The following is a 27,620-nucleotide window of genomic DNA, read 5'->3' on the forward strand; positions in this document are numbered from 1 at the left end:
ACAAGAGTTATCCCAAATCTTGGTTCAGCCATGAGACTGATATACGAATCTCAATGCAAACCACTGACGCTGTGTTAAAAAGAAGAAAGAACAGAAGTTCACTGTTGCCAGGTGATGTAAACAACATGGCGGCCTCCTTCAGCGTGAAACTGGTAAGCTCTTTAAGAACATATTTCTCTCAGGTCATTAGATAGCAAAGTCGACCATACAAAGATCTTAATCGAAGTAATTTTTTATGTGTTTATATTTTTGTGACAACTATTTACCTTTGATGTGTAAATCATGTTACAGTAGATTCAAGAGCCAGTCAGTACTGACATTCACACAGGGGTGGAGAAAGTCTATAACATTAATCTGAGTTTTAAAAGCTGAGGCCTTTATGATATTTTTTAGACCCAAACAGAATATGTCCTTTCACGACTACAACAGGTTCAGTCTACTTGTGTTATTGTTAATATTAATTTTCTTTTTTGAGGTGGGTGGGTGGTGGTCAGGATTGGATCAGGTCAAGTGTTGGGGGGTTGGGAGATGGGCTGCGTTTCTAAAATTTCAAAATGGCTCTCACTTTCCTCTAAATGGGACCAAACCAACAGTTTATGTGTCTATGTACTCAGCGTTTGCACAATACCCAATAAAAGTGCCCAAGAATAAAACGATGTTAAAATTTCAAGTGACTAGTGACGGTACGTTTGTGTTTCATTAGAAACTCGTGTAGCTTTTAGATCCTGTCACACACACACACACACACGTATATATATATATATATATATATATATATATATATATATATATATATATATATATATATATATATATATATATATATACACACACACACACACACACACACACACACACACGCATATATACCAATCGCAACGGGCGTTACATACTGCTTGGATCGACACCTAGTACGGTCAATAACGGACTGATATCAACTCTTTGTTAACATGAGTGTCTGTTGGGCCCATTCCCACTTCTGAACGCCCTTCATTAAGGTCGTTAGAGACATATAGTCATCCGACCTGACGGCTAAATTAGCAGTGCCCCTTGAACACATAAACGCCTGGGGGATTTGGCACTAATTCCTTCCTCCTGGAACATTTAACATCCCGCTGTGCGGGAATAAACACGTCGCACATGCCTTTTTGGGCGCAGGCGACGTAAATGCAAGTAATCAATATATATATATATATATATATATATATATATATATATATATATATATATATATATATATATATATATATATATATATATATAACCCTAACCCTGGAGTTTTCAAGAAAAAGAATTTCCCTGGCTTTCCTCACTGGTTATACTGGCTATTTAAAAAAGACCTTGTATATCTTAGGTATAATTCAAAGAACCTTTAATTCCCTTTATTTTGGTGTATGGTTATATGGGTGTAATATGGGTTATAGAGTATACAGCTTGGCCTTGCTCCAGATGTGTACCTTTCAAAAAAGTGCTAGCTCCACTTGGTCATTTCACTTCCTGAACTTCAGAGGTAAATTGTATAAAAGAGCCGATAACTTTTTTTTGTACATTTTATATTTGGTAATTCATACATTGCACTTTCAGAAGATGGTACTCTCTAGTCTGGCAAAATTCATTTTGCCTATTTTAATAGCTGCTATGGATAGCGTACTTTAGACTAATTCAGACGGATTTTTTTAGCACAAGGGAACAGTCATTTTAGTTAGCAGTGTGCTTAGATCATGTGCAATTTCCAAAAGTACAATATCCAATGAAATATCATCCACATTACATTAATGTAACATAGATGCATGCCAACATTCTCTCCATTGTGCATGTTTTAAATGCAAACAACTTCACCTTACATACGTCACTCTCTCAAAAGTACATAATTACTGGTGAGCGCCCCCAAAGATAATCTTATTACTTACCTTACGTTACGATATGAGTTAATTATTGGTTCTAGATACATTTGAAAAAAGGTGTCCGCTCATGACGGGAACATTTTTACATTTTTGTACTAATATGCTGGCCGCTGGTCGCATTAGAGTGGTGGCCGTTTTTGAGGGGTATTTTTTAACACAAACTCATCAATGCCAAGGGATTCTGGCCGTAGGAAGTGGATGGCCGCTGGTCAGGGGGGCCGTATGGGCACATATACATACATGCATAGAAAGGATCTATTTGTAAACCTATTATGGTGAAATAGGCAACGTCATATCCATTGCTGGACGGTGCGTCTTCATAAATTTGTTTGTTGTATGAATAACATGGTGTTACCGTTTCGTATCCGTTCATGGGCGGTATTTTCTCATGTACCGGTATTCATAAGTTGCATATTTTGGTGAATATCGCAATTTCATATGTGTACCAGAGATTCATAATTTCGTAATGTCAACATAGACCCAGTTTCAGTGAACGAACAAAACGGTTTCATATACGACAAGTGAACGGAACAAATTAGTATCTGTTATGTTAATTTAATAGTATAATAAATGTTTGCTTGGTGCGCAAGATAATGTGTATAGTACGCTGCACAGTGTATGGAAACGACTGCTAAATCAGTTTGAATTGAACATATAATTTAAATAGCTGTATTTATGTTTGCGTAGAAGACTAGTTACTTGTTTGGTCTAAACTGAGTACTAGACTGAAATATGATTCTTTAGCTAAGGGTGTTCGAAATTGAGTAGGGAATGGTTGTTAGAGTAGGGAAGGGTTGTTAGAATAGGACCAAATTCACACACACACACACACACACACACACACACACACACACACACACATACATACATACATACATACATACGTGAAACACAGACAAATTATGAAACAAATAATAATTTGAATGATATTACAAATATTGGAACCGAATGTCTCTAGCGCTCCGCACGAATCCTTGCATATAAAAGTTTTTCCAAGACACGATATGAAAGATATTTATTTCTGATATCAACTCTAAGACTTTGTTGCCATTAAAAGTGGATAACATGTCAACAAAATCAGCGGCAATGTCAAGGAAAAGCGATCGCATCAGCAAAAATACACTGCATCAAAAGTTTTGTCCTCACACGAGTTGTTAGTATATTTGAATCATAGAAATTAGTTACTGTGAGGTTTATTATCAATGGAAATACCATCCCCGAATAAGATCAGATTTTAATTGAAGTTATAAAACTAAATTTTTCAGCCGGATTTTTGTCCACTTAACGGAGGTTCCTGCATATCAATCGTCCGCAAAGCCAACAAAGACATCTAAGAGATTAGCAACGCACGCTAACATGGAATTTTGCCTAAAGAGTTAGGTTTATGAGGTAATAAATTTGTCACATGTTACTTAACCGGGGTGAACGTAATGATTTAACTGTAATGAACTCCGTACACTCTAACCCGAACTCCACACACACGGGATTCAATATCTGACTAGAAGTTTTAGTGTCAGTTTTGTTGCCTAAAATTAGAATATTTTCTGTAATATACAATAATCCCATTTAATGTTATATGATTTACAAGCTTAAAGATCCCCCCCCCCTCTCTCTCTCTCTCTCTCTCTCTCTCTCTCTCTCTCTCTCTCTCTCTCTCTCTCTCATACACACACCACGCATATTTGAAGACTGGGTTAAAGACATAAACACCGGTATGCTGATGATTTTTCTCAAGGAACTGTCTATGTGTATGTCGTGGTAGATTTTCAAATTGAGACATTACTAAATTTTGTGCAGAAATAATTGAATTTATATCTCACTTCTTGTGAGTACAGTATTTTATACCAGCCCACTCGTACCGTCGCACGTGCCCTTTGGGGCACACGCGACGTAAATCCAAGTAATCAATCAAAAGCCCACTCGTGAAGTGATACGACAATACTAAAATGACATGTAGAGCCTACTTGCGGAGTATAAAATTCTGACACTGCCACGCATAAAGTGGACATGACAACACGAACATAAAAATAGTTATTAGCGCAGAAAGACAGTATAACCCAATTGATATCCGTTAGTACAGCTCTACTGTGAAGCTATTTAAAATTAAATTAACCAAATCGATTAAATGCTAAAATTGTGGCACTGATAAAATTACCAAATCCTGGTAATTTAAGCTAATGATTGTCCTACTCTACGTAGCCCTGCACGCAGTTGCTTTGCCTTGAACGAAGCAAGGAAAACATTAAATGTAAGAATACATGTAGACATTGTATAATTGATTTTACAGTAAATTAGTTACTAAACACGGTTGATTTACGCGTATAGCGCGGAATTACAGATTGAAAAGTCTGCGTTTCGATTCTTGTCAGACGTCCATTTTAACTCTATAAGAGAAACTTGTAACGCATCTGATATATACTGCCGATTTGATATGACTGTAATTGGTCTGAATGTGTTGAATTAAGAGAATGTAACATTGGGTTGGTGTAAAGGTTATGAGTTGACATTACTTAAGAGTACAATGCATGTTAAACTACAGTAAACCTTCAATCTCGGTGTCTACAGGTTGAATTACTTTCTGGAGCTCCAAGTATTTCGTTCTGCAGAGCACATTTCGACCCTGGGTGTTAAATTCAGCTGTGTAATTTATGTGATTCAGCGACATCCGGGCTCGTTTGATATAGAAACCAATCATAACAACACTCCAGTTCACTGTGCCACCAAATTTCCAACATAACTAACCCCCGGGACTGACAGACAAGAGAAACCATATGGGGTTCTGCCGAAATGTATGATAAAGATCAAACGTTAAATGTCAAGTATCACACACATGAAAACTCGTTTATTATATAATGAAAAATTTCTCGTCAAATAAATAAAAATGGAAACTTCGATACTTGGCTTGACTCAAGAGCATTATTTTCACATTTTAAAGAATTAATGGACCACTCAACGTAAGGTTTGAGGTATGCACAAAATTAAAAAATTACTGGACCAGCCAGAGTGGGTGATTAGAACTGATCAAATGACTATTGATGCATGAACTGGCAATGTGGTCCACGTTTGACAAAATAAGACTTTTTTGGCATGAAAACATTAGAGGGTGCCTCTTGCTTCGAGCACTGAGACATCAATAAAAGAATGATCCGTCGTGTGATAAAGACCGACGCCATGCGTGTGGCTGTATCCACATCTCGTCTTTAGTATGCACTTACGCCACTATCATTAAGACGGTTATTAACGAAGATTCTTAACTCTACTGCTAATTCGGCCTCGTAAGATTTTTGAAGGCTCAGCATTCTTATATGACGGCATTTAATTAAAAAAATCTAACTTTTTGTATTATTGTTATATAGGCATCTGGGACGTAAAAATTCGTTCTCTTCATCTGTCAATCTAACGCTGAAATCAAGATTGCATTTAAGTTGAAACGTATCGAGATTTCAAGATTTTCAGTTTTCTTTTTATGGTATACACCGTATCTACACCCGTATAAGTGGGTCCACCTGCAAGCAACATAAACCCTAATCTGCTATAATATAATGCGCTTGCAGGCCAGATCATTTGTTTTTTGTTCTACTGCTTACTCCTAACAAACTACATATACACACATCTGCCGGTACATTGTGTGACAGCAGTTCTGGGTCTACGCAGTTTACAGTAGAATTGGACTTATAATCAAATACATTCAATATCTTTCAACTGAACAATGCAATTTTTAACAGAGTAAATTATGTTATAGTATATTATAATTTGGGGGCGGGGGAACAAAGACAAACGTATTTTGTATATACCTACAGACATGATTCCATACTCAACTACGAACAAGCTTTCGTAACGTTTAGCACATTAAATTTACTTGATGTTAAAAGTCTTATTGTTATTAATGTTACAACAATAATTACTTCTGATGGTGGGCCTCGACAGTTTCGTATTTTTCATAGGCATACAATTTAATTGAAAAGAAATTTTCCAGATTTTCCTCACTATTTATCCATGCTATTTAAAACAAAGACCATGAGTATCTCAGGTATTGCAAAAAGTGTTATTAATTCTCTTTATTTTGGTGTATGATTGATGTTAGTAATTTGGGCAATATAATCTACAGCTTGAAATTACTTCAGATGAGCACCTATCAAAAAACTGTTGGCTCCGTTTGGTCATGTTCACTCACTGGACGTCAAAGGTAAATTGTATTAAAAAAAATCCCGATAACTTTTGTTTTCTTTTATATATTTTTTAATTAGTTCGATGCACTTTCAGAAGCTGGTTTTGCCAACATTGGCATAATTCGGTTTTGTTATTGTAATAAGTACTAAAGATCGTGTACTTTACAATAATTCAGGCAGATTTTTCAAGTACATGGGAGCAGCCGTTTTTGTTTGCCGTGCGCATATATCTAAGTACAATGTCCACAAGTTCAATAAATAAAGAAAATTTAAGTCACAGTAAATGAAAATAGCATAGAGGTATGCAAACATTCTCTCCATTGTGCATTTTGTAAATGCGAACAACTTCACCTCACGGATATCACTTTATCATAAGTACGTATTATCTGTCGAGCGCCCCCTAAATGGGAAACCAGACATGGTATGTTCCGATTTTCAGTCGTACATAATACGCAAAAGTCACCAGAAAGTGACTTTCCGTGGAACATAACGACTGACTTCACCTAGTCGAGTACCGTAAACCGGTGTCAGGTGCACTATAGACTGAAGACGCCCAGTCGTGAACAATAGACCAACCTCCCTCAATCCTGATCATAGCAGTTTCGTACAGAGATTGCTGATGACACATGGACATTTATTGCGGACAACACACACACACACACACACACATTTCCCTCAACTATCCCATCCACATATACACCCACCTATACATTCCAACCACACTTTGTAAAATTTTAGAATATAGACATCTACTGATAAAAATATTGCTCTGGAGACGAAAGAGTTAAAGCCGAGTGTAAGAATTTAGGTTTTAAAAAACACGCCCATACACAAAAGAAGTGATGTTACGTTGTGGATGTTAGAAAACACTTGATTGAAACTAGACAGGTGTGGATAAAGGACATAATCTTACAAGTATATACACCATGCGAAATACCCTCGTAACCTTTCAATGCTAGATGATGTTTTACTTTTTTTTTCTTTTTTTTTCTTTTTTTATTTGAGTATAGCGAAATAATTGTTGTTGTTGTAGGGTTTAACGCCATTTTTCAGCACGCGATAGGCTATACATGGCGGCTAGTATTAATGGTGGAGGACGAACCGGGGAAATCCCCGGAAAGAACCACCGACCCTCGAGAAGCGAAATAATTGTGGATGTCTCGATCGACGTTGCAGAATGGTCACTTGGGACTCAGTATTAAGTCGGTTGTCAAAGCTATTAAGCCAATATTTCTTGAGACCCCCATGGTACAAATCGATACTACTTTAGTAATGCAAGTGAATTGCTTGTTTACAATTTAATCGTTTTTATTATCAGCTTCGTCGCTTCATTACTTTATTGTTGAATGATGTGTCGTGAAAAAAATATTATACCGCAATTATGATATCCCTATGCGTAAAGCACTTGCTTAAAATAACGATGTACAGTACTTTACCATTTCAGGTTAATTATTTTTTAATCGTAACATGGGTGACCAAATTCCACCGGGGGGAGGGGGTAATTTATTCCAGGTTATTAAATTCTGCAGCTATCAGGCGATGGAACCCATTCTCTATCTCCACAGTTATTCCATACAGCCAATTGGGCTGGATTGACTTCTGCGCTTATAATGGATCTTATTTCCTCGAATTGTGTTGTGCTGTTTTATTAAATGGAATTTATGCCATGTTCTAGAGTCGCAAAATATGTAACCAAGCTGCAACAATGACGACACATTAATAATTGATATGACATTTCACATAAAGTTAAACAAAAAAAAAAAAAAAACAGCACTGTGTTAATACATGTATGCCTTGCATTAACTTGCTTCCAATCTAGTTTAATCCGCTTTACCTTGTCCAGGGGACATCAATTATCGTGTCATATCGCTGAATTTGATACTAGAATGTATTCCTTGTGTGCAGAATATAATTCGATTTTTCAATCCGGTTAAGTCCACCATACTTGAACAAAAACACACCCATCGCTATGTCATATTGTTTAGTTTTATGGCATCACTCAAAGAAGGATAAATTATGGATGTGATATTGAATTTAGTGCTTATCTCTAAAAGTCAGTTCGTTCATTCCAATCCATTTTTGTCCACTACAAGCACGTCGTCTTTTCTCAAACAACATCACTTACAGAAAGATGGATAATGGAACGTCCTACTTACATTCATTGATCTTTGGGAATTAACATTGTGTCAGATTGTGCTGTTATGGAGCCCTGCACGAATTTAACATGAATTTAGCAATATAAGGTTCATATAGGAATTCATTTTTATGGCAAATATGGAATGACATTGGGTTTATCGGAATTTAACATTAGTGACTTTGGAGACGTATAAGGGACCTATGGGAATTTAATATTCACATTTGGGGGACGTATTGGGGCTTATGGGAAATTATCATTAGGACTTGGGGGGACGATAAGGAGCTTATGTAAATTTAACATTACCTGAATACGGGACGATATGGGGCTTACGAAAAGTTAACATTAGAGAGTCTGAGAAGGGTAAGAGGAGCCTGTGGGAATTTAAAATGAACAGTTTTGTGACTACATGAAGCTTATGGGAATGCAACACTATGTCAAATTTGGGACGAGACGGGACTCTCTGTGAAATAATGAGTAAAAATGGTGGATCTAGAATGGAGCCAAGCAGGCATGTTAACCTGAATGGGATATTAGGAGCTCTATAGGAAGATTAACATTATGGATGGCACTATAACCCCATGGGAATTTAACGTTACGTATGATAGTTCTTCAGCTCCCGACCAATCCATGGAAATTTAACATTACGCATGACGCTGTGACCTCGCGTATGATACTATGGGGATTGTGTGAATTTGACAATTGACGTGACACTCTAGGTATATGATACGTAAACAGATTGTGCCAGACAAACCTAAGACTATACAAGGACTCGCCCTGACTAACTAATGCCTATTATGACTGACACAATTATACTATGACTGTCCAGCACCTATTGTGACTGACCAACACTTATTTAGACTGACCAAAACATATTCTGACTGACTATTACCTATTTGGACTGACCAACACCTGATTTGACAACGTCCATGCAACTAATGATGCAGTTTGTCAAATGTCACCATCTTACATACTTTATTCAGGGAAATTCTGATCCTCTCGGTATATAGCAATAGAAGGTTTTACCTTATTCTAAGAATGCAACTGCAAAATTGTAAAAACTTTGTTTTTAAAAAATAAACACTCAAGTTTAACGTGGTTTCGTGTACTTTTAAACAGAAAGTATAAATTACATTGTTGTATTTAATTTCTGCATCTGTTCTGATTTTTCATGTCTCTATTGTGAAACGCGACATCGAGAATCGCTACATTTTGCGAAAACCAAACTCCTAAGTTATAAATTCAGGGTGAGGCGTCGTACACCTATAAAGAGCAAAAATAAAGCGCATTGTTATTTTCAATCGCTGTTCCTTTTCTGGTTTTCCAAGCAGCTATTGTGGAACGAAACAGAACGAATTCCTACACTTTACAATAAACAAGCTCCACATTTTAAGGGAAGTGCGACAAAAACATTGTTACGCTTTGTCTAATAAGTCACACGTTCTAAATATCGATGAGAGGTGTCGTGTGCACTTTTATTTTATTTTTCTTTCTCTCGAATGGTGGGTTACAATTTTTTATATTTTTCCAAAACAGCAAGCCTAAGTACATTGTTGATATTCATTAAATATTGAGTGTCTGTAGTCGTGAAGAAAGACAAAAAATTGATCATTTGGTGGGGGAAAAGGTAAAGTTAAAATTGTTCACGAAATCACTATTTTATGTATGAGTGGGTGAGTGGACGAAAGAATGAACGAATTAACTCTCAAAGGAATATGTAATGTGCCCTTAACACTGATTAAAGGGAGGTAATTGATGTGTACGTTCATGTCACAGACACGCGCGCGGTTGGAAACTAATACACATTCTTATAAACCAATACGATACACTGAACAATTAAGCGTTTTACGTTAGGCCTATGTGTAGCGAGGGAGTACAATGAAATAAAACTATACTATGAGCAAGTGTCCTCATGAAACGTAGTAAGGTTCCTAATCCTATGAACTACCACCACCACCATCACCAAGACCAAAAGAGTCAAGATCATCTAAAAATGAAAGTTGGAATATAGCACGCGTGGAAACGTTTCCTATTTAGCCTTTGAGCAAACTTATTTTGAATAAATTTCAAGCGACAATGTAGGCCTATTAACACTTACACATCCAGATTCAAGAATTTAAATGCAATGTTCCAGCAGGGAAATTACCCATATTTATCACTTGTTTTATTCTGTTTATTCAAGTTGAAATGACAATGTTAGGTCAAATATCAGGATCACTTACGACTATGCATCACCACCACCCATCCCATCCCACCCGGGAATCTGAAATATCTCCATCCTACCTGACCACCCGTATTAAAATTCCCACAGAAGGCTACGTGGCTCTAATGTTAACGTTCTTATTTACGGTAAACAACGATGTACTTTATGCTTGTTTTTTAAATGTAAGCGTACGTCAAGGGAGGACATTCTTCTATATTGCACAAAGTTCAGGGACTTGATATTTGATGTTTACTGCGTGACTCATACCAACGAATCAAGTGAAGCGAATTTCTACTTATAGTCGTTCTCTGATTTGAACAACTATCAGATATACGTGTGGATTATACATATATCAATTAAAATATGTATTATTTTCAAGTTAACACCATATGAAATGATTCGTTTATGAACAACATGGGTATATTATTGCATCTGATTCATAAGAGAAACAACCAAAAACTCAAAACGTTATCATGTGACATAATATTTAATTTGGAGGACATTCTTGTATATTGCACAAAGAGTACATATGTTCATCGGAGGACAGATTTAGGAGTATTTGCGAAATTGTTTAAACTAAACATTAAGATTCTCTATACTTGCAACTAGGAAGGTTTTAGCAAAATTCCGCGCCAATTTCTCGACAATACGGGATATAAAATAAACTTGACTTCAGTGAAATCTTTCTAAAGAGTACACGCCAGTGATCACAACAATTACTCCCATAGTAATAATAATTGAATATAAAAGAGAAGTTTAATAGGGGGTTTAAAATTATTGTTCTTGTTACATGATTGTTATTGTTCATTGTTACTTAGGTAAGGCTCCGGCTGTGGTGTCGGCAGTGTCAACAGTTCAAATCCCTTGATAGAGTACCATCATATTTGGCATCGATGACCATGAAGCTAGGGCAATTCCTTTTGCAACAGGCTTGCTTGTCCCTTTGATTCTCGGTTCAAGGTGTATTAATAAAAAAATCTCCGCTTAGGTTAGGTTATATTTTTATAGCTTCTTTCCTCTTCTGATTTCTTTAGTTCCCAAAAGCCTCGATGAATCGTGCTTACATATGGAATGCATCCCTTTGAAGCTCAACTTATTCTACGACACGATCGCTTCCTCATTTTGTCTTAGGTCAAGATAACAGTCATAAAAACGATTGCGTTAAGATTTTGACTCCTTTATTATTTTATTTCTACTCCTGTTTTCTAAGTCCCATAATGGAGTTTCTTCATAAGTGGGATAAAGTGGTGAAGGTCATAGTTAAAGAAGATAGCTTTTAAGTTTATGTAAATGTCTTTTTCAATTTTTTTTGGTATTATATACACTACATTGCAAGCTTGCCAAGGTTACACAGTCGATATCTGAATGTAGATGTTTTTAAAAGAAACACATTAAGAACCTAAATTTCTTAAAAGTAAACCACCAGTCTATAAAATCTTTTGTTGAATGTTGTAACGATCTGAAGTTTGTCGGATTCTAATGTTAGTGTTACGTTTTGCTAGTGTGTCAGACATTGCATTATTGTGACAAGCGGGCGATTTGTGCTTCCTATATGTTACATTAGGCCTTGTGGTTAAGAAGCATTTAGAGCATATATTTAAATCTGTGACATTCGATACATTTACTAAAAAGAACAGGTAGAATTGTCAAGATTGCAGGAATGGTTTTATATTTTATCTATATTTCTATGAGATTTTATTTATACAAGTCTCTCCGAATTATTTCTAATTTTGTTAAGTTTAGAGTTAAAGTTCTAATTTTTATCAAACCGGGAAAAGATAAATTCTTAGCTCTTAAGCGTAAACCAGAATTTGACCGACCGACATATGTCTGGTTTTGCGAAATGTAACATCGACCAATCCATTTCCTTAAGTAGAGAATTAAATTTTAATATGTTTGTGAATCTGGAGCTAGGACTTTTTTTTCCAACGATGCCCTCTGTCATTGCAATGGCTATATTTTTATATATCTGCATTGCTGTCAAGGTGCTCAGTTGTTCCGGTATCAGAGAGATGGTCTGAAAATCATTACTTCCTAAAAATATAATCGATCAACATCATGCTGAGCATCCGATTGCATTCATATCAGAGTGTATTGAACAAAATCAAGAAGCATCGATCATAGCCTAATTTCCATTTAGCTATTTTAGCAAGCATTGTCGCTTGATTTGTAAACGGTTATTTCTTCTTTCAGTATTCCCCATTGTCAATGTAAAAACACCATATTTGTTGAATATGTTACTTACACTGGTTTCTTACCCTAAACCCGTAGTACACGGGTTGATATGTTTTCATGTCTGAAAGCGAAGGTTCCTCATTCCCTTTCCTTCTTTATTTGGAACCGAGGTGGATCAGTGCCTGACTGGTGACGGACAATATTCGGGTTTCGAATTTTACTTTCAGATCAGCCTAAATCTGTTATCGCTGTGTGTTTACGGGCAATGCACTCTGCTCAAATTACCACCGCACTTCATAACCTATTGCTATGCCGTAAAACACCGAACCAAACTAAAACCTCTCTGAGGCCAACTTACTTCAGTTTTGGCATTCTTGGCATTGGTAGGCCATGAACACGTATTGTATTTGCTGCTGAAAAAATCGATAATCGATAAATCAGTGTGACATTGTCTTTGATTATTGAGCCAAAATCCTTCCAGGTGTATAATCAAGACTTTTTCTTATCACCTGGAGACACTAGATAACGCGGATAACCTATATCATATCGTATTCCGCAGCCATGTTTTCTATTAATAGGATCACTCACATTTGCTGCAATATCAAAGAAAGTGGATGCATTTGCAGGCTGCAATTAATCAATATCATAAAAACAAGGTGAAGACATTGATGTCATGGGTTTGAGAAGAAACCAGTAATAGGCAGTCATAATCTATTCTGCTCTGTCATCGTTTGCTAGTTGTTTAATAATTATTCATCACTACTCGATGTAACTATCAAAATAAGCGATAGCTGTTAAATCACACCTTATACGTACTGGTTGTGACCCCACCTCGCTCAACCCATACCACCAATTCCACCTATCCATACACACCAACTACCATGGATCCAATGTAGATATTTTCTGTTTTAAGTGGTCATGGTTTTCATTTTGCCTTATTTCTGTAAAAGGACAATATTTTAGCACTCAGACGGTTAATAAGCCACGGTGATGAACACTACTCGTTTCCATATGTTACAGAGCATCAATGTTAACCCAGCTTTGATTATCGATCTACAGCCAATGTAGCTTCATTATCAAGATACTCCATCGCCTTCATATGCGCACGAACGTCTCTGTCGCAGATGTATGGTTGTGAAGAGAGCTGCTTTTGAATTCGCCGTAATATCTTGAATGACTGGACGTGGTACTTACCTATATATATGGGTAAGTTCGGTGTTAGATGTAGGTTCTGAGTATGACCACTACTCAAAACAATATCAGCTTCTCTTGGAATAATATTGTCTGGTGATATAAACACGTAATTCGGTCACAGACTTCTCCATAATTGCGTAGCAGATACAAGTTGTGACAAGTGTTTTATTAATTTGATTGACATACGTACAAGGACATGGGTGATTCAGTTATTTTGAGTGTAGCAGCTGGACTTACAGTAAGAATTTTAGTGTATTTGAGTCCCTTCAAGTGTGATTGAGGAAACAATAGAAAGATTGGCAATATTTCAGGCATCAGGTGAAATAGGATGTTCAGGGAACAATGGAAAGAAGTGAAAATTTAGGGACCATTTGTGAGAACAATGTATTTCCATCGTGGGCAACACATCAGAGCAATATATTCTCGAAACGTGGCGACATATCATCCTTCTTGGATCGAGGGCTTCATTTATAATGACAAAAGATCATGCGAATCTCACTATTTGGAAGTGTTTATATTTTTTCATGTGCCCTCCGATGTATCATTAATGTATAAACACTAATACTTATAATTCTAGTGGATCTCTAAAATCATTTCTTTTCTAGGTGCACAGTACGATGGCATTCAATATAAGCGACCGTACCTTGACAGTCTGTTGGATTAATTTCTTATGGTAGTCACGCTATTGTTATAGATTGTATCGTTGATGGATATAGCTCTTGAAAATGGTTTGTTTCCGCCGTAAATATTTTATAGTTGATTGCTCGAGGCTTTAGGCACAAAACCGCTCGTTCATTTATTATTAGAATCACACGGTTCCGTTGCCTTCATAAATTATTATTCTCAACATGGAGATGGCGGCGGAATTTATTTTGTGTGTCGTCTGCTTTGATTATTGTTTGAAAATGCTTTGATTAGTGCCTGAAATCTTATAGCAGTCTATGTCTAAAAATACGTGTGAGGACAACAATTTTGATGCAGTGTACTTTTGCTGATGCGATCGCTTTTCCTTGACATTGCCGCTGATTTTGTTGACATATTATCCACTTTTAATGGCAACAAAGTCTTAGAGTTGATATCAGAAATAAATATATTTCATATTGTGTCTTGAACAAAGTTTTATATGCAAGGATTCGTGCGTCTTTGCGGAGCGTTAGAGATATTCTGTTCCAATATTTGTAATATCATTTCAATTATTATTTGTTTCATAATTTATCTGTGTTGGACACTTGTATGTATGTATGTATGTATGTATGTATGTATGTATGTATGTATGTATGTATGCATGCTTGACCTGATGGTCACGTAAACGCTTTAAAATATGAATAAATTTCTTTTACTTTTTCAAAGAACATCGATAAATTGTACAATTCTTTTCCACTTCTGTTATGTCGATATAGTACAGTTTTATACGTTTCTCGATAAATAGGAACACGCACACATAATTTCTTAAAAAAGGACGCTAATACGGCTCACACCTATAACTGTTATTGGTTTGCCTTTTCTCTTTTCAATTTTCAGATATTGTGTTTCCAGTAGTTTGCACTTACTTAGTCTTTAATAAGAATTGCTTGTGCCCCCATACCTTTTATTGAGAAAGTCTTTTGTATTGTATGTTGCAAATTAATTGCTGATATTCTGTTTCAGATTTCAGACTTTTCTTGTGATTCAAATACCCTAAAAGCCTACAAATGAGTAAAGTTGGAATTGAAGTCAACAGCTTATTTCGTTCTTCCAGAATACCAAAGCCAACAGCGGATCAACTAAATCACCACAAGATGGATAACCACCCGTCCCAAAAGCCATCCAGACTCGTTCAACTGCAGTCTGATTACCAGCAACGTTTATTGAAAGAAAAGGAAGACAGGATGATACAGATGTATAAGGAGAACCAGAAAAAGGCTCTGAAACGGGTTAACCAACATACGGGTAAAGGTATGGTTAGGGACTTTTTTGAGGAGAGAAGGATAAACGGCTCTGCAAATAAATCGGACACTCATGTCCCCTCCATTGAACATCAGTTTTTGCAAAAGAAGCTACAGTACAAGCAAATAAATGGAGGCCTGCTTGACTCGGCGTTACAGAATGAACCACAACAAAAACAGATGCCAAAGAACAGTGCCGGGCGAGATAGGTCCAATCTGTTAGCACCAATAGATAGAAGTTCAATACCTGTTCCTCATAAACCGCAAATAGTGCGACCGAGGACTTTAAAGAAAAAAACGTCTAATGATGGACACGCGGAAAATAAGGATCAAGTGTATCCAAAGAGTGCGCCTTCAGGTAAGATGGCCCAGGACGACGAAAACAGCAGCAGTGCAAGCGACGACAGTCCTCCACCGAATCTATCACAACTTAAGTCTCTTCAACGTCGTAAATTATTAATCCAAGGAGAAAACTCAAACAGAACTGACAAGACGACTAGCAGCACAAAAACAAAAAATTCAGACTTTCAGAATTGGCAAATGGAACAAGATAAAGCCAGAGAGGAGAGACTTCGAAAAAACAGGGAGAAAAACAATCAAGTACCCAAGATTGATCTTAACGATGATGAAGGATACGAAGAAGAGTCGAGTCATGGTACAGACAGCTCTGAGGAGCTTAAGAGGAAGCAACAAGAGCTGATGGAAAGGATCGCCCAACAACAGGCTGAACTAGAGAGGCTCAGACAAGAGCGACTTAAAGAAGAAGAGCAGGTGAGTTATATTCATATACAGTATTACCGTAAAATGGAGATTTTTGTGACCTAAATCTTTACCTTTCTCTGAAAAGTATTATTTCAATATGTTTGATTACATCGAAAATTAGCTTTTCGCTGTTGGCTAGATTAATTTCAAATTTATGCTTGGAAATGAATAAGATACAGCAAGATTTGACTTTTTTATATATAAAAAATGTCACTTAGAACTGTATGCTACTTTCATTTCAAAATGATAATGATACATTGAAACACAGTTCTGGTATTCGTATGTGTGCAGAACAGTCTAAATCACAACGAACTATCATATTGTCATTAAACAAAGTTAGAACGAAAAGTAACACATGTTCATTTTCATTGGAGTGTTTGCTGCCCAATATTCATATTATAATGGTTTTATAAATCCACTTATAGATAAGTAAATGAGCTACCCTAATGTCACTTTAAGTCAGAACAAGTTCGTCTGCCTCAACATGTTTCAAGACCAACAGACGGAAGTCCACTAGTTCAGTGTTATTCAGACTCTTTTCCATTTGCATGCGAAAACGGTCAGCGTAACAATTTTGAAACATGTGCTATAATGTGTCCTTAGTAACATTTTGGAAAGACATGCCCATGGAGTAGAAGTTATCAGTATCTGATGACCCAACCCAATAACCTCGTATACAAACACATGATATGCACTTTTTGCTGTGTATGAGAATAGAAACTAAGCATGTGTTTAAAGCAGGTAGGATTCATTACAAGGTTGTTTAATTATTCTCTCTTGTTTCCCCAATGAAAACACCCTATACTGCTCCGAGCGGTTTCTGAAAATTCATGTTTATATAAGGGATGCGCTCTGACAATCTACCTTAACGTAACTCAGAATGGGCAGGAGTAAAAGAACGTCATACTAGCGACTTTCCAACCCACTATTAGACAATCCTTCATCGTATCTAATTTATGTAGCGACCGACGTAACCACACCAACCAAAATGATTTCGAGTGACTATATCCAAGAAACATGACCACCAGCTAGGTCAATATTCTAGACCAATGACGGTGGCACCTTCCTTTGTGCAAATGATTTGCAGTCAGTACTCAAGCTAATGAAAAGAAGCCACATTAAATGAGCATGGAGTTATTAGGTCAGTTAGAGGCGGCTAGATGATTTGTACCACTATTCAACACAATGAAAAGTCTCCACATTCCATTAATATAACAAAATTAGGTCAAGGATGAATAATAATAAAAATTCGCCAGATAGAGTATAAAGGACGAAGTTTGGTGGATAGATTTGCATTTTATAAAAGACAATTAGATATAAGTAGGCTAAGAATAGTATAAGAACAAGTTTCGTAATCGCATAAATGATATAAAATACGTTATTTGCCTGCAACTAGTCCAATGAGGAGTAGAAGCTATACCGTGTAGATTTTAAAACAGTTTTCAAGTTCATTTATGGCATAAATGTAATATAGTAGACGAAATATGGACTTTTAGGATGACTTAGAGTTTGGAAATAAAACGTACTGTACACGACAATATGCGTCTTTTAAGAGGACTTAGAGTTTGGAAATAAAAAGTACTGTACACGACAATATGCGTCTTTTAAGAGGACTTAGAGTTTGGAAATAAAAAGTACTGTATACGGCAATATGCGTCTTTTAAGAGGACTTAGAGTTTGGAAATAAAAAGTACTCTATACGACGATATGCGTCTTTTAAGATGACTTAGAGTTTGGAAATAAATAGTACCGTACACGACAATATGTGTCTTTTAAGAGGACTTAGAGTTTGGAAATAAAAAGTACTGTACACGACAATATGTGTCTTTTAAGAGGACTTAGAGTTTGGAAATAAAAAGTACTGTATACTACAATATGCGTCTTTTCAGATGACTTAGAGTTTGGAAATAAAAAGTATTGTACACGACAATAAGCGTCTTCTATATTAATTGTCTCGGTAAGAAAAATATTGTATTATTATGTTACGTGCATTTTTTCTTCAATTTTAATGGTCGGTTTGCATGAAGAATTTTCAACCATGACTAAAAATAAAAATACTAAAATAATAATAATAATAATAATAATAATAATAATAATAATATACATACATGCATACAGTAAATGTGTGTATGTGTGTTAATTCTGCATTTTTGTATTTTTTGCTGTATCTTTTTTGTTGTATCCTCTATTCCATCTGATTTTTAAGGAACGTAAGGAAATGGAGAGAAAGAAACGAATTGAAGAGGAAAAAAGAAAGAGAAAGACAGAAGAGGAAGAGGAAATACATGCCGAAGAAGAGGAAAGAATAAGGCAACAATATGAAGAGGAACGACAAAAAAAAGTTCAGGAGGAGAAGCAAAGAATTAAAAAGGTGTCGAACAAATACGAAAATAAAAATTCTAACAATGATCAAGATATCAACCAATCAAAGGGTGCAAAATCATCTCCGAGTCCGAAGAGTTTAGAAGGGAGAAAACCAATACCTCCATCTCAGCCAAAACCTTTCCGTGCTCAGCCATCCGTTCCCAAATCTACAGAACACACCAAATTTTATGAACAAGTGCCTATTGATGAAGACGAACAAAGTCACGGTAATGTGAAATTGGTCTCGTGTAATAACTGTGGACGATCGTTCGCGGAAGATAGGATAGACAAGCATGAGGCTGCCTGCAAAAATCGGACTAAGAAAAGAAAACCCTTGGACCCAACGAAAATGCGAACACAAGGAACAGAGATGGCAAAATATCAACATGCATCTAACAAGGCTTCGCGTGATCTGGTATGTTACAGTGTGTATGATTTTTGAATGAAAACAATTACCTCTTACTTGTTGTTACGCTAGACACGACTATGGGCTAATTTGGATACTTTGAAGCAAGACTATCCTAAAGGGTGTTTTGTCCCTTGTCTTTAGTACAAAATGGAGATATTAGACTATCATGTCCAACTTTTTTTCCTTAAATCCGTTCTTTCCTTTCCTTAACATCTCTCTGTTCGCCCCTTTGATTCCACAAGATTACCTTCTTACTAGTGATCGGATTTCAATCCAATTTGCTTATGCCACTTGATGTTGCTGAGGCCTTAGCTGAACATGATTGTCGGCATTTTAAGAAATCTTTTAACAGAGCTATAGTCCTTGATTTTCAGACCCACAACCACATTTTGCACCGTAACTCCCTTAGTAATTATTGGATTTCAGACAACTTTAACATTCAGCTTTATTTTCATAAAACCTTGGCTGAGTTCGATTGACAGTGTTCTGCATCATCCTTTATCAGAGTTATAATTCCTGATTATCAGATCCACCCACTTTGTTCCAGCACAATAACTCCCTTCATTATTCTTGGATTTCAAACAAATTTGTTATCCTGCTCGATATCGAGAATACATTCAGGGAGTTTTATGTCCGTGTACATGTGTATCGTCGTTTAGCGGAGTTATATCCCCAGCTTGTCAAACCCGTTACACATTCGTTTCCAGCACAGTAACCCTTTTGTTTTCGTCCATATTTTATAGGTATTTTGACATTGATAAGGCATCTGTTGCGTTTATTTTCAGCGTAATCACCTTGAATTTGATGGGATCTTGGCTTAGGTTTGATATCAGCATCATACTTAATGATTTAGCGGAGTTATGGCCCTGATCTGCGGACCAATTCACCGTCATTGCTGCACAATTACTCAGTTGTAATTGAATTTTAAGCAGATTTGAAAATAAGTATCTTAATCATTATTAGAATTCAATTTTGTTCTGTACTTGCGAAATTTGATTAAAAATCTTTTATGTGACCTTTGATCGGAGTTAAGATTATTAAATGCTAGACTCACTACTTTGAATGCAGCCTTATATTAATTAGTTCTAAAATGGTTTCGATTGTCAGCATTCTACGAAATCAACAGTCTTCCTTCAGAGTCCATTTATTATATCGCCATTGTCACTTTGCCCTTTCTTGTATAAAACTGACTGCACTGTTGGCCTAGTGGTTAGAGCGTCCGCCTCGGACGTGGGAGGTCGCGTTCGAACCCCGGGCGAGTCATACCAAAGACTTATAAAAATGGTACTTACAGCTGCCTTGCTAGGCGCTCAGTATTAAGAGGCTAATGTTTGGACTGGTCAGCCTGGTGTCAGGATAATGTGACTGGGTGAGACATCATACTACATGTCTGCGGCATGATGCCTTAGTGCTAGACATCACTATGAACTACCACACTACAGACATCGTAGCTATGTGACTGAAAAATTGTTAAAGCTACATTAAAAGTACACACACACACATTGTATACAACTGCACTCCCCGTCTTTGAATGTTCCAGTGTAAAGTGAGGGACATCATTTGATGGTATTTGCTTATTTCACTGTATCGGTCTTCTCACACTTATCTCCCCTCTCCCATTATCTCCCCTCCCATTTCTGCTTGTAAAATTGCGTCTAAAGATAAAGCATTTTGACCATAACACTATGTTGGATATCGCAAGTTTAACATTTGAAAAGCAACACATGTTGACTCCTTCAAATCACAGAAGGTATAACAGCTTGGCGTGTGCACGAGACCAAGATACTTGCAACCTCTACAAATGATATTAAAAGAACAACCAAGACAAGGTTACCAACATATGTCAAACAAATTAAATTCATTAATATTCGGGTCATCCTTGTCGTACCACTAAAGATTTACATTTCCTTCTTTTTTATCCATTTCATAGTCTGCAGATAAGAATTCTGTAAGTATTAATTTCTTCAAATCAAGTCATGTCACACTTGTTCAGTCTCGCTTCCACCGTGTTATGTAGTCATATTTTGCAACTTGTTTTTTTATCGCTAAAACACGCACGTACACACACACACTCACACGCACACACACACACAATTTTAAAATGTACACTTTTAATTTTGTCTGTAATCTATTTTAATTTAATGCAGTTGTTTTAAGATATCATAAATAATTAAAATTTAATATACATACAATAGTTTCATTACATAATGCAACAACTTCAGATTCTTTACAAAACATTATTATGACGTTGTTTGTTTGTTCTAAGATATATAGAATCTATGTTGGGGTTTGGACCGAGACAAGGAAATCCCAGTCATGGGGTTACATTATTTGTCTTCCCACGAAGTAAGCCTTGTGGGGAGACAAATAATGTAACCCCTTGACTGGGATTTCCTTGTCTCGGTCCAAACCCCAACGTAGATTATTTTTCTGACCCTATCTTTTCCTTTAAAGTAAAAAGAACTCATCACTAGTGTAATATAGTTCATGTGCACATGTTTACATGCGGCTCATTAATACAAATATGTTAATGAGGGCTGTGGTGTGACCGTTGCATCCGAAGTACACAGTTTATACGCGTGAGCAAAGAAAAATAACAACATAAAACGCCGCATAATAATGAGATATTATCACATTTAATATATGGATGTTCTATGAAATACACAATAAATAATTAATAAATTTTACAAGAAACTGTTTAATTTTCATCAGTTCCAATTGTGAAAAGTTATATTGTAAATAATAAAACTATACTGGGTACTCAGCTCTACTGTAGATAAAGTTACTTTTTACAAGCTGTAATGAAGAGTAACATATTCATTAGATTATTCATGGGTTAGTGATCAGTATTATTATCGTATGTAGCTCTCCTTTTCTTTGGAGGAGGTGAAACTGTTTGTTACATACTTGTGTTGTCCTTAATATTGATTTAAAAATTACCACCGTGTATAAAAGACCCTCCAAATACGGACCCTAGCAGATAACCGTGTTCTAAACTTTCAAGTTCACGGATTCTTTAAAAATTTATTGCAAGTGCTACAGTGAAATTTGCGTATGGATTAATGTGTTGACGGATAAACGATTATTTCTGGCTGATAAGTGCATTATTTGTCATTAAATATTGTAGGTATAATTTTGATTCATCTGGGCCATAATGAAAATGCTTAACAAAATTAGAATAAAGCATGTTTGACATAACACATTTCTGGCTGTTACTAAGTTTTCCGTAGTTGTTAAGACAGTTGGGAGGCTATGAACTGTGTACGTCTATAGTCTGTGTGCATAGATCAGTGTTTTCTGCCATTGTTCATTTCGCACAGCATTGAGAATTTTATCCTATCTGTAGCACAGTCAATTTTCAGGTCAGCGTCATTAAATGTTGCTAACAGTATATAATTTGTTTCACACGAAGTATTTAAAACTAGTTAGGTAGCTTTAGCTACATTTAATGACGCTGACCTGAAAATGTACTGAGCTAGGCCTGCATATATGATAAAATTGACTATGCTGTGTGTCTTTGTCTCTCTTGAACTGTTTTTGTATGGTGTGTTCACAAAGATGGATTGACCTTAAGTTACTATGTTTTTATTATATATTTGTTGTTGTTGTTGTTTGGTTTAGAACAACTACGTCCGGCACAGCAGAAGACAATACGGGTTTCTTTTTTAAAAGTAGTTCTGAGCGCGTGGACACATTGACTGAGACGATTGGTCTGAGATGTCTAGACTGAGATAATAAAAGTAAGGTTAGCAAAACAGATAGATTTCTCTGTCGCATGGGTGAGAAAGGATCATACTGCAAAAAAAACGGACGTTTTCTTGAGTCGCGGCTCATACAGATCCAAGATTTTACCTTGGGGTCTGAAGCCCTTTTTTTGGTACGTGAAGACAGTCGCTTTACTCTAACTTGTCCTTATCCAAAGGCTGTATCAATTTCGCAATGTCAGTAGTTTTCCTACTCGCTTGATGATTGGTTGTTTGGTTTTAACGACAATTTTAAAACATTATTGCCTTTTTTATGCCGAGGAAATGGGGACTAATTGTTTTTCCCAATGATATATAGAGGCAGCCGAAACGTGCTGGCCTGGGCGGGTATTAAACTTAGGGCCCTGAAATTACGTGTCCAACGCTCTACCAACTGAGCTACCGCGGTTCCCTTGTCTACTTAAAATGAAGCTCATGATATCGGGGAAATAGATATTTGGATTCTTGTAATGACACCAGTTTCCCTTACAACGATACGCAACTCTGTTTCGAGATTAAATTTCTCCTCTACGCTAGAAGGAGTTTCTGTATAAATACTGAATAAATCCCTCTTAAAATGAAAGAGCATTGCTTGCTGCAGAGACGACGAAGATGATAAATACTGGATGGCTATACTAAATCAGATACGAAAGAAGGAACAATATTGTTGCACCTAAGAAAAAAAATTGTTTTCGTCAAATTGAACACAATTAGAATAAAAAGTGTCATACAATATAATTTTAATTAATGTCAGAAACAATTACTTACACTGTATTTATATAAAGCGTCAAAACATTCGAATTAATAATTATACGTCAAAGACATGCTTATGTGATGAAGATGTTTTTGCAGGACACGTCCAATCCCACAAATATGACGTTAAAATCGAAGTAATAAAGCTGACAGTTTCTTACTGTGGATAGAAATATTCTCAGTAGACTTTTTTTGCGTCTTTGAGTGAAACAACGTACCTGTTATATTTCTTTGATTCCATTTAAATGTCAGTGATGTATTAATAGGCTATATCTATCTATACTTGCAAGTGAAATGTAGTAAATAGTTGCTTAATATATGTGACTCTTTAGTCTTCTTTTGAGCAGCTGGATAGAAGTCAGGAAGTTTTGACTACGGCATGCTTTCAACATTTCTGTAAAATAAACCCATATAAGTATGGTTGAAGAACCCAAATTTTGAACTTAACATTTGCATATTGTTTAAAGTCTAAATTTGGCAGTAATTTATTCCTCGGAAGAATGATATATTTTGCCCTAATTTCCGTAAAGGTCCTCCAATGGTAAATGCCTTGAACAAATTATGTTTTTGTCTTCTTTATGCAGCCCAAGAGGTCTAACTGGAGATCACAGCACGAGAGTTTCGTTAATGCTATCAGGTACGCGAAAACGGTCTCAAAGATAGAAAAGGAAGGGGGTAACCTGGCGAACCTTCCTCCCCCTCCACCAAGCGACACATCAGGTTACGAACAATGTCCTCATTGCTCACGAAAATTTAAACAGGCCGCTGCAGAAAGACATATTCCATGGTGTAAGGAACAGAAATCCAGACAGGTACCACAGCCGAGAAAGAGATAAAGGATAGAACATCGAATTCGTCCAGCGTTTTCAGGCACATCATCGTAAATACGTCGTCTAAATACGCAGATTTCAAGAAATTACAAAACGTTATTTAGACTTTGTCAGTTTTCTACGAATTCCTTTTTCAATAATGCTTAATGTGCAACAGAGAACTTTTTATAGAACACCTGCAAGCTGTCTGCTTTTCCAGTCAGTGGAGTATCTAATGAATATTGTAAGTGAAATATAATGGTATTGATGATGACAAGTATATAATTAAATCGTTTGAATTACGAAGGTGAAATGGTTCCTCCGATGGATAAATCTGAATACTCATTTGCAACTACATAGGCTGCACGTCTGTTAAATTTAACGCGTAAGTCTCGATGATTCGTTATGTCAGACCGAAGTAATTTTGATTAGGAGATAGGGTCTTGTGTACATATTCGCAGTTTAAAAGGTGAAACATATCATTAATGTATGTTGTTATGTGCACTTCTGTCTTCCTGCTTCATGTATTGCCAATGTTAAAAGGCAATCCTTAAAGTATTCTCTTGAGCTGAACTGCAAATGTCGAAGAATTAATTAAAGGTAAATGCGTCTTCTTGCCATTTCAGATATACACTGTATGAATCTTGTAGAATATATTCAAGTCACATGTTGGTGCCCACCCAAAGATGGTCTTAATAGTTTTGATAGCTTTATTGGAAAATTATGAAGAAAAGAAAGATTTTATTAACATGAATGTCTGCCAATACGCTTGATAAAGATATCGTTTTTCAGTAATCAAATTTGTAATTTTTGTGCCGCACTTAACTTCCAGTTTTCGGTATTGACTTTTTCAATTGCCGATTTGGCTTATTATATCCTTTATTCCTCATAATTTTGACTATATTTATTTAGGTTGCTTTTTTACCAACCACATTCATTAAACAAATCTACATGCAGTCACACTTAGATCATATGGTTTGTTACTTTTTACGGCACAGCGATTGTACCCATGTCGAGCTATGCTCCATGATCGCAAAATATACAACTCAGTGACTCCAAATTCCATGTCAACATTCGCGGATCTCAGGAAAATTAGTTTAATACATACAATAATAAATATGTCAGCAGAGTGTGTTTCTGCCACACTGGGGCAAAATATCACCTTCCCAGTGCAACGCCATTACACTCGTGCACTATTATTTGTTTTCCAAAACTGTCTTGAATGAACAGTATGGAAAGAGTTGCCGAGAAATGCATGGCATTCTGCATGCTGTTACTGCTGAATTTAGTCAAACACGTTATGTTAGCAGACAGTACGCACCATATATTTAGTGGATCGTGTTGTAGCCACGCGTTCTGTTAAGCTGTTAGTGCACGCCATGCAGTGATTGTTTAGTAGCAGCGGCCAGTAAACATAAAAATACACATAGATGCTTCAGGTAAAATCATTTTTACATAGGCAAGTGTATATTTTTTTTATCAGTCGCGAGTTTTCAGGTTACTGCTTTGATTGAAACGCACAATATTTAACTTGCACGGCTATGGTCGCCCGGATTTTGTTTCATTTTAGTTTCTTGTTCTAGTATTATAGACAACGGCGAAATGAAATGTCATTCTCGAAGGTTCAGTCTGCGTATATCTATTATTACGAGAATGCAGAAGATTATACCATCCGTCAAGCGAAATGCGAGTCGGAAATTATTTTTGAAACCACTATAGCAGTTAATTTGAGTCCTGTATAGTAGCAGCATTTTTTAAAAATATTTAATTAATAGTCAAATCCATTACCCTTTCATGATAGATTTGGAAGCATAGTTCTAGTGTCGTAAAGGTAGAAAAGGCACTTTGCTATAAACATCTTGCCATTTGTATTTGATAATATGGATATTTAATTTCTTTCCTCCATATTTGTTTTGTTTTGTGCTTTAAATAGCGTTTGCGTTTATTTTTTAGTGTAATGGTACATCGTTGAATTTTCCAAAGTTAAAAAGTCTTCATTTATGTTAATGAGCATTCTGCATAAGTATTTAAAGGATACAACAATCCATCTACGATGAGGTAAAAATACTACATTTTGCAATTTTTCTGACTGCCAACAGAAAAAGGTGCAGGTATGAAGTTATACGTTTTCTATCAGATAATTTGAGAAATTTTACCCAAAAAATGAAAAATAAGAAAAACGTGGAATGGGGACTAATACGGATCTATTTGTTCAGCTGTAAAAAGGATTGAAGTCCCCGAAAAGAAATGTATATATATTTAGTACTCGTGTAACTTTCTTCGTATTTATTTTCATACAAATATAAATATTGATATGACTTTTTGTATAGTTCTTTCTATTTCCACTCAGAGAATATTTTATATTTATTTTTCTTATGTAGAGTGTATAGAAAACTATGTAAGTATTGAGGAAAAATAACCCTGTTGTCCACTGGAATGTTGAAACACAAAGTCGATATAATTTTATTTTGCAAGTTTCATCCGATCGTAAAGAACAAAGATATTTATTGTTTTTAATGTAAGTTTTAAATTTAAAATAATTATGTTTGTTTATTGGCTATAGACTCTGATTGTAAATTATAATTAATTTATAATTGTGTTCATCTTCGTTACTGTATTATAGATAATAGTTAACCGAAAAGCATTTACTTACTTTGTTTTTATTATGTATGTTCTTTAACTGATTAAAAATAAAACGTAGCTTAATTTAAATTATTTTGCATATCCCCTCCCACACACGCACACACAAACGAAGAACTGCGCAGGTATGTCTGACAAGGGAAAAAAGCGCAGTTGTACCACTCACATTTATTTTAGAAATTATGCATTACTTTGATCCAGTGCAGTTGTGTTTTAGTATGTATTTTGTGTTGTGCATTTTCTCTGTTGACACTCATGCCTCTGTCTAATGCATCATGTTTCTAGCAATAAATTAAGCAGATTCCATAGAATTCAAAGAATATTTTGTGTTCGTCATTTTGTTTCAATTTGCTAATATGCTTACTGTATATAATATGATGATCTCTCATCTACCATTTTCACCACTCTTCTTCTTCATCTTCTTTTTCCACTTCTG

General features: G+C 35.9%; 1 protein-coding gene across 4 annotated transcripts; it reads left to right on the forward strand.

Annotated features, from left to right (window-relative positions):
- Positions 1-29: 29 nt before the first annotated feature.
- Positions 30-27,504, forward strand: LOC149804585 (uncharacterized). 4 transcript variants are annotated; one of them, XM_089941921.1, is made up of 6 exons: positions 82-152; positions 3,170-3,293; positions 15,427-16,475; positions 18,673-19,245; positions 21,170-21,187; positions 24,320-27,504. In XM_089941921.1, the coding sequence occupies exons 3-6, from the start codon at positions 15,471-15,473 to the stop codon at positions 24,569-24,571; spliced, it is 1,848 nt and encodes a 615-aa protein (XP_089798047.1). In that variant the 5' UTR covers positions 82-152; positions 3,170-3,293; positions 15,427-15,470; the 3' UTR covers positions 24,572-27,504. The 4 variants fall into 4 exon arrangements, with proteins under 4 accessions (XP_089798058.1, XP_089798047.1, XP_089798079.1 ...); XM_089941932.1 differs by lacking the exon at positions 3,170-3,293 and having other exon boundaries at positions 30-152; XM_089941953.1 differs by lacking the exon at positions 21,170-21,187.
- Positions 27,505-27,620: the final 116 nt, after the last annotated feature.

The sequence above is a fragment of the Sinohyriopsis cumingii genome, chromosome 2 (genome assembly GCF_028554795.1).
Source record: "Sinohyriopsis cumingii isolate HCF-2022 chromosome 2, ASM2855479v2, whole genome shotgun sequence".
NCBI lineage: Eukaryota > Metazoa > Mollusca > Bivalvia > Unionida > Unionidae > Sinohyriopsis > Sinohyriopsis cumingii.

Bases quoted from the DNA above. Each gene is read 5' to 3' on its own strand.
- LOC149804585 (XM_089941932.1), top strand. From the start codon at position 15,471: ATGAGTAAAGTTGGAATTGAAGTCAACAGCTTATTTCGTTCTTCCAGA. The intron at 16,476-18,672 runs GTGAGTTATATT...CTGATTTTTAAG, and splicing joins GACTTAAAGAAGAAGAGCAG to GAACGTAAGGAAATGGAGAG.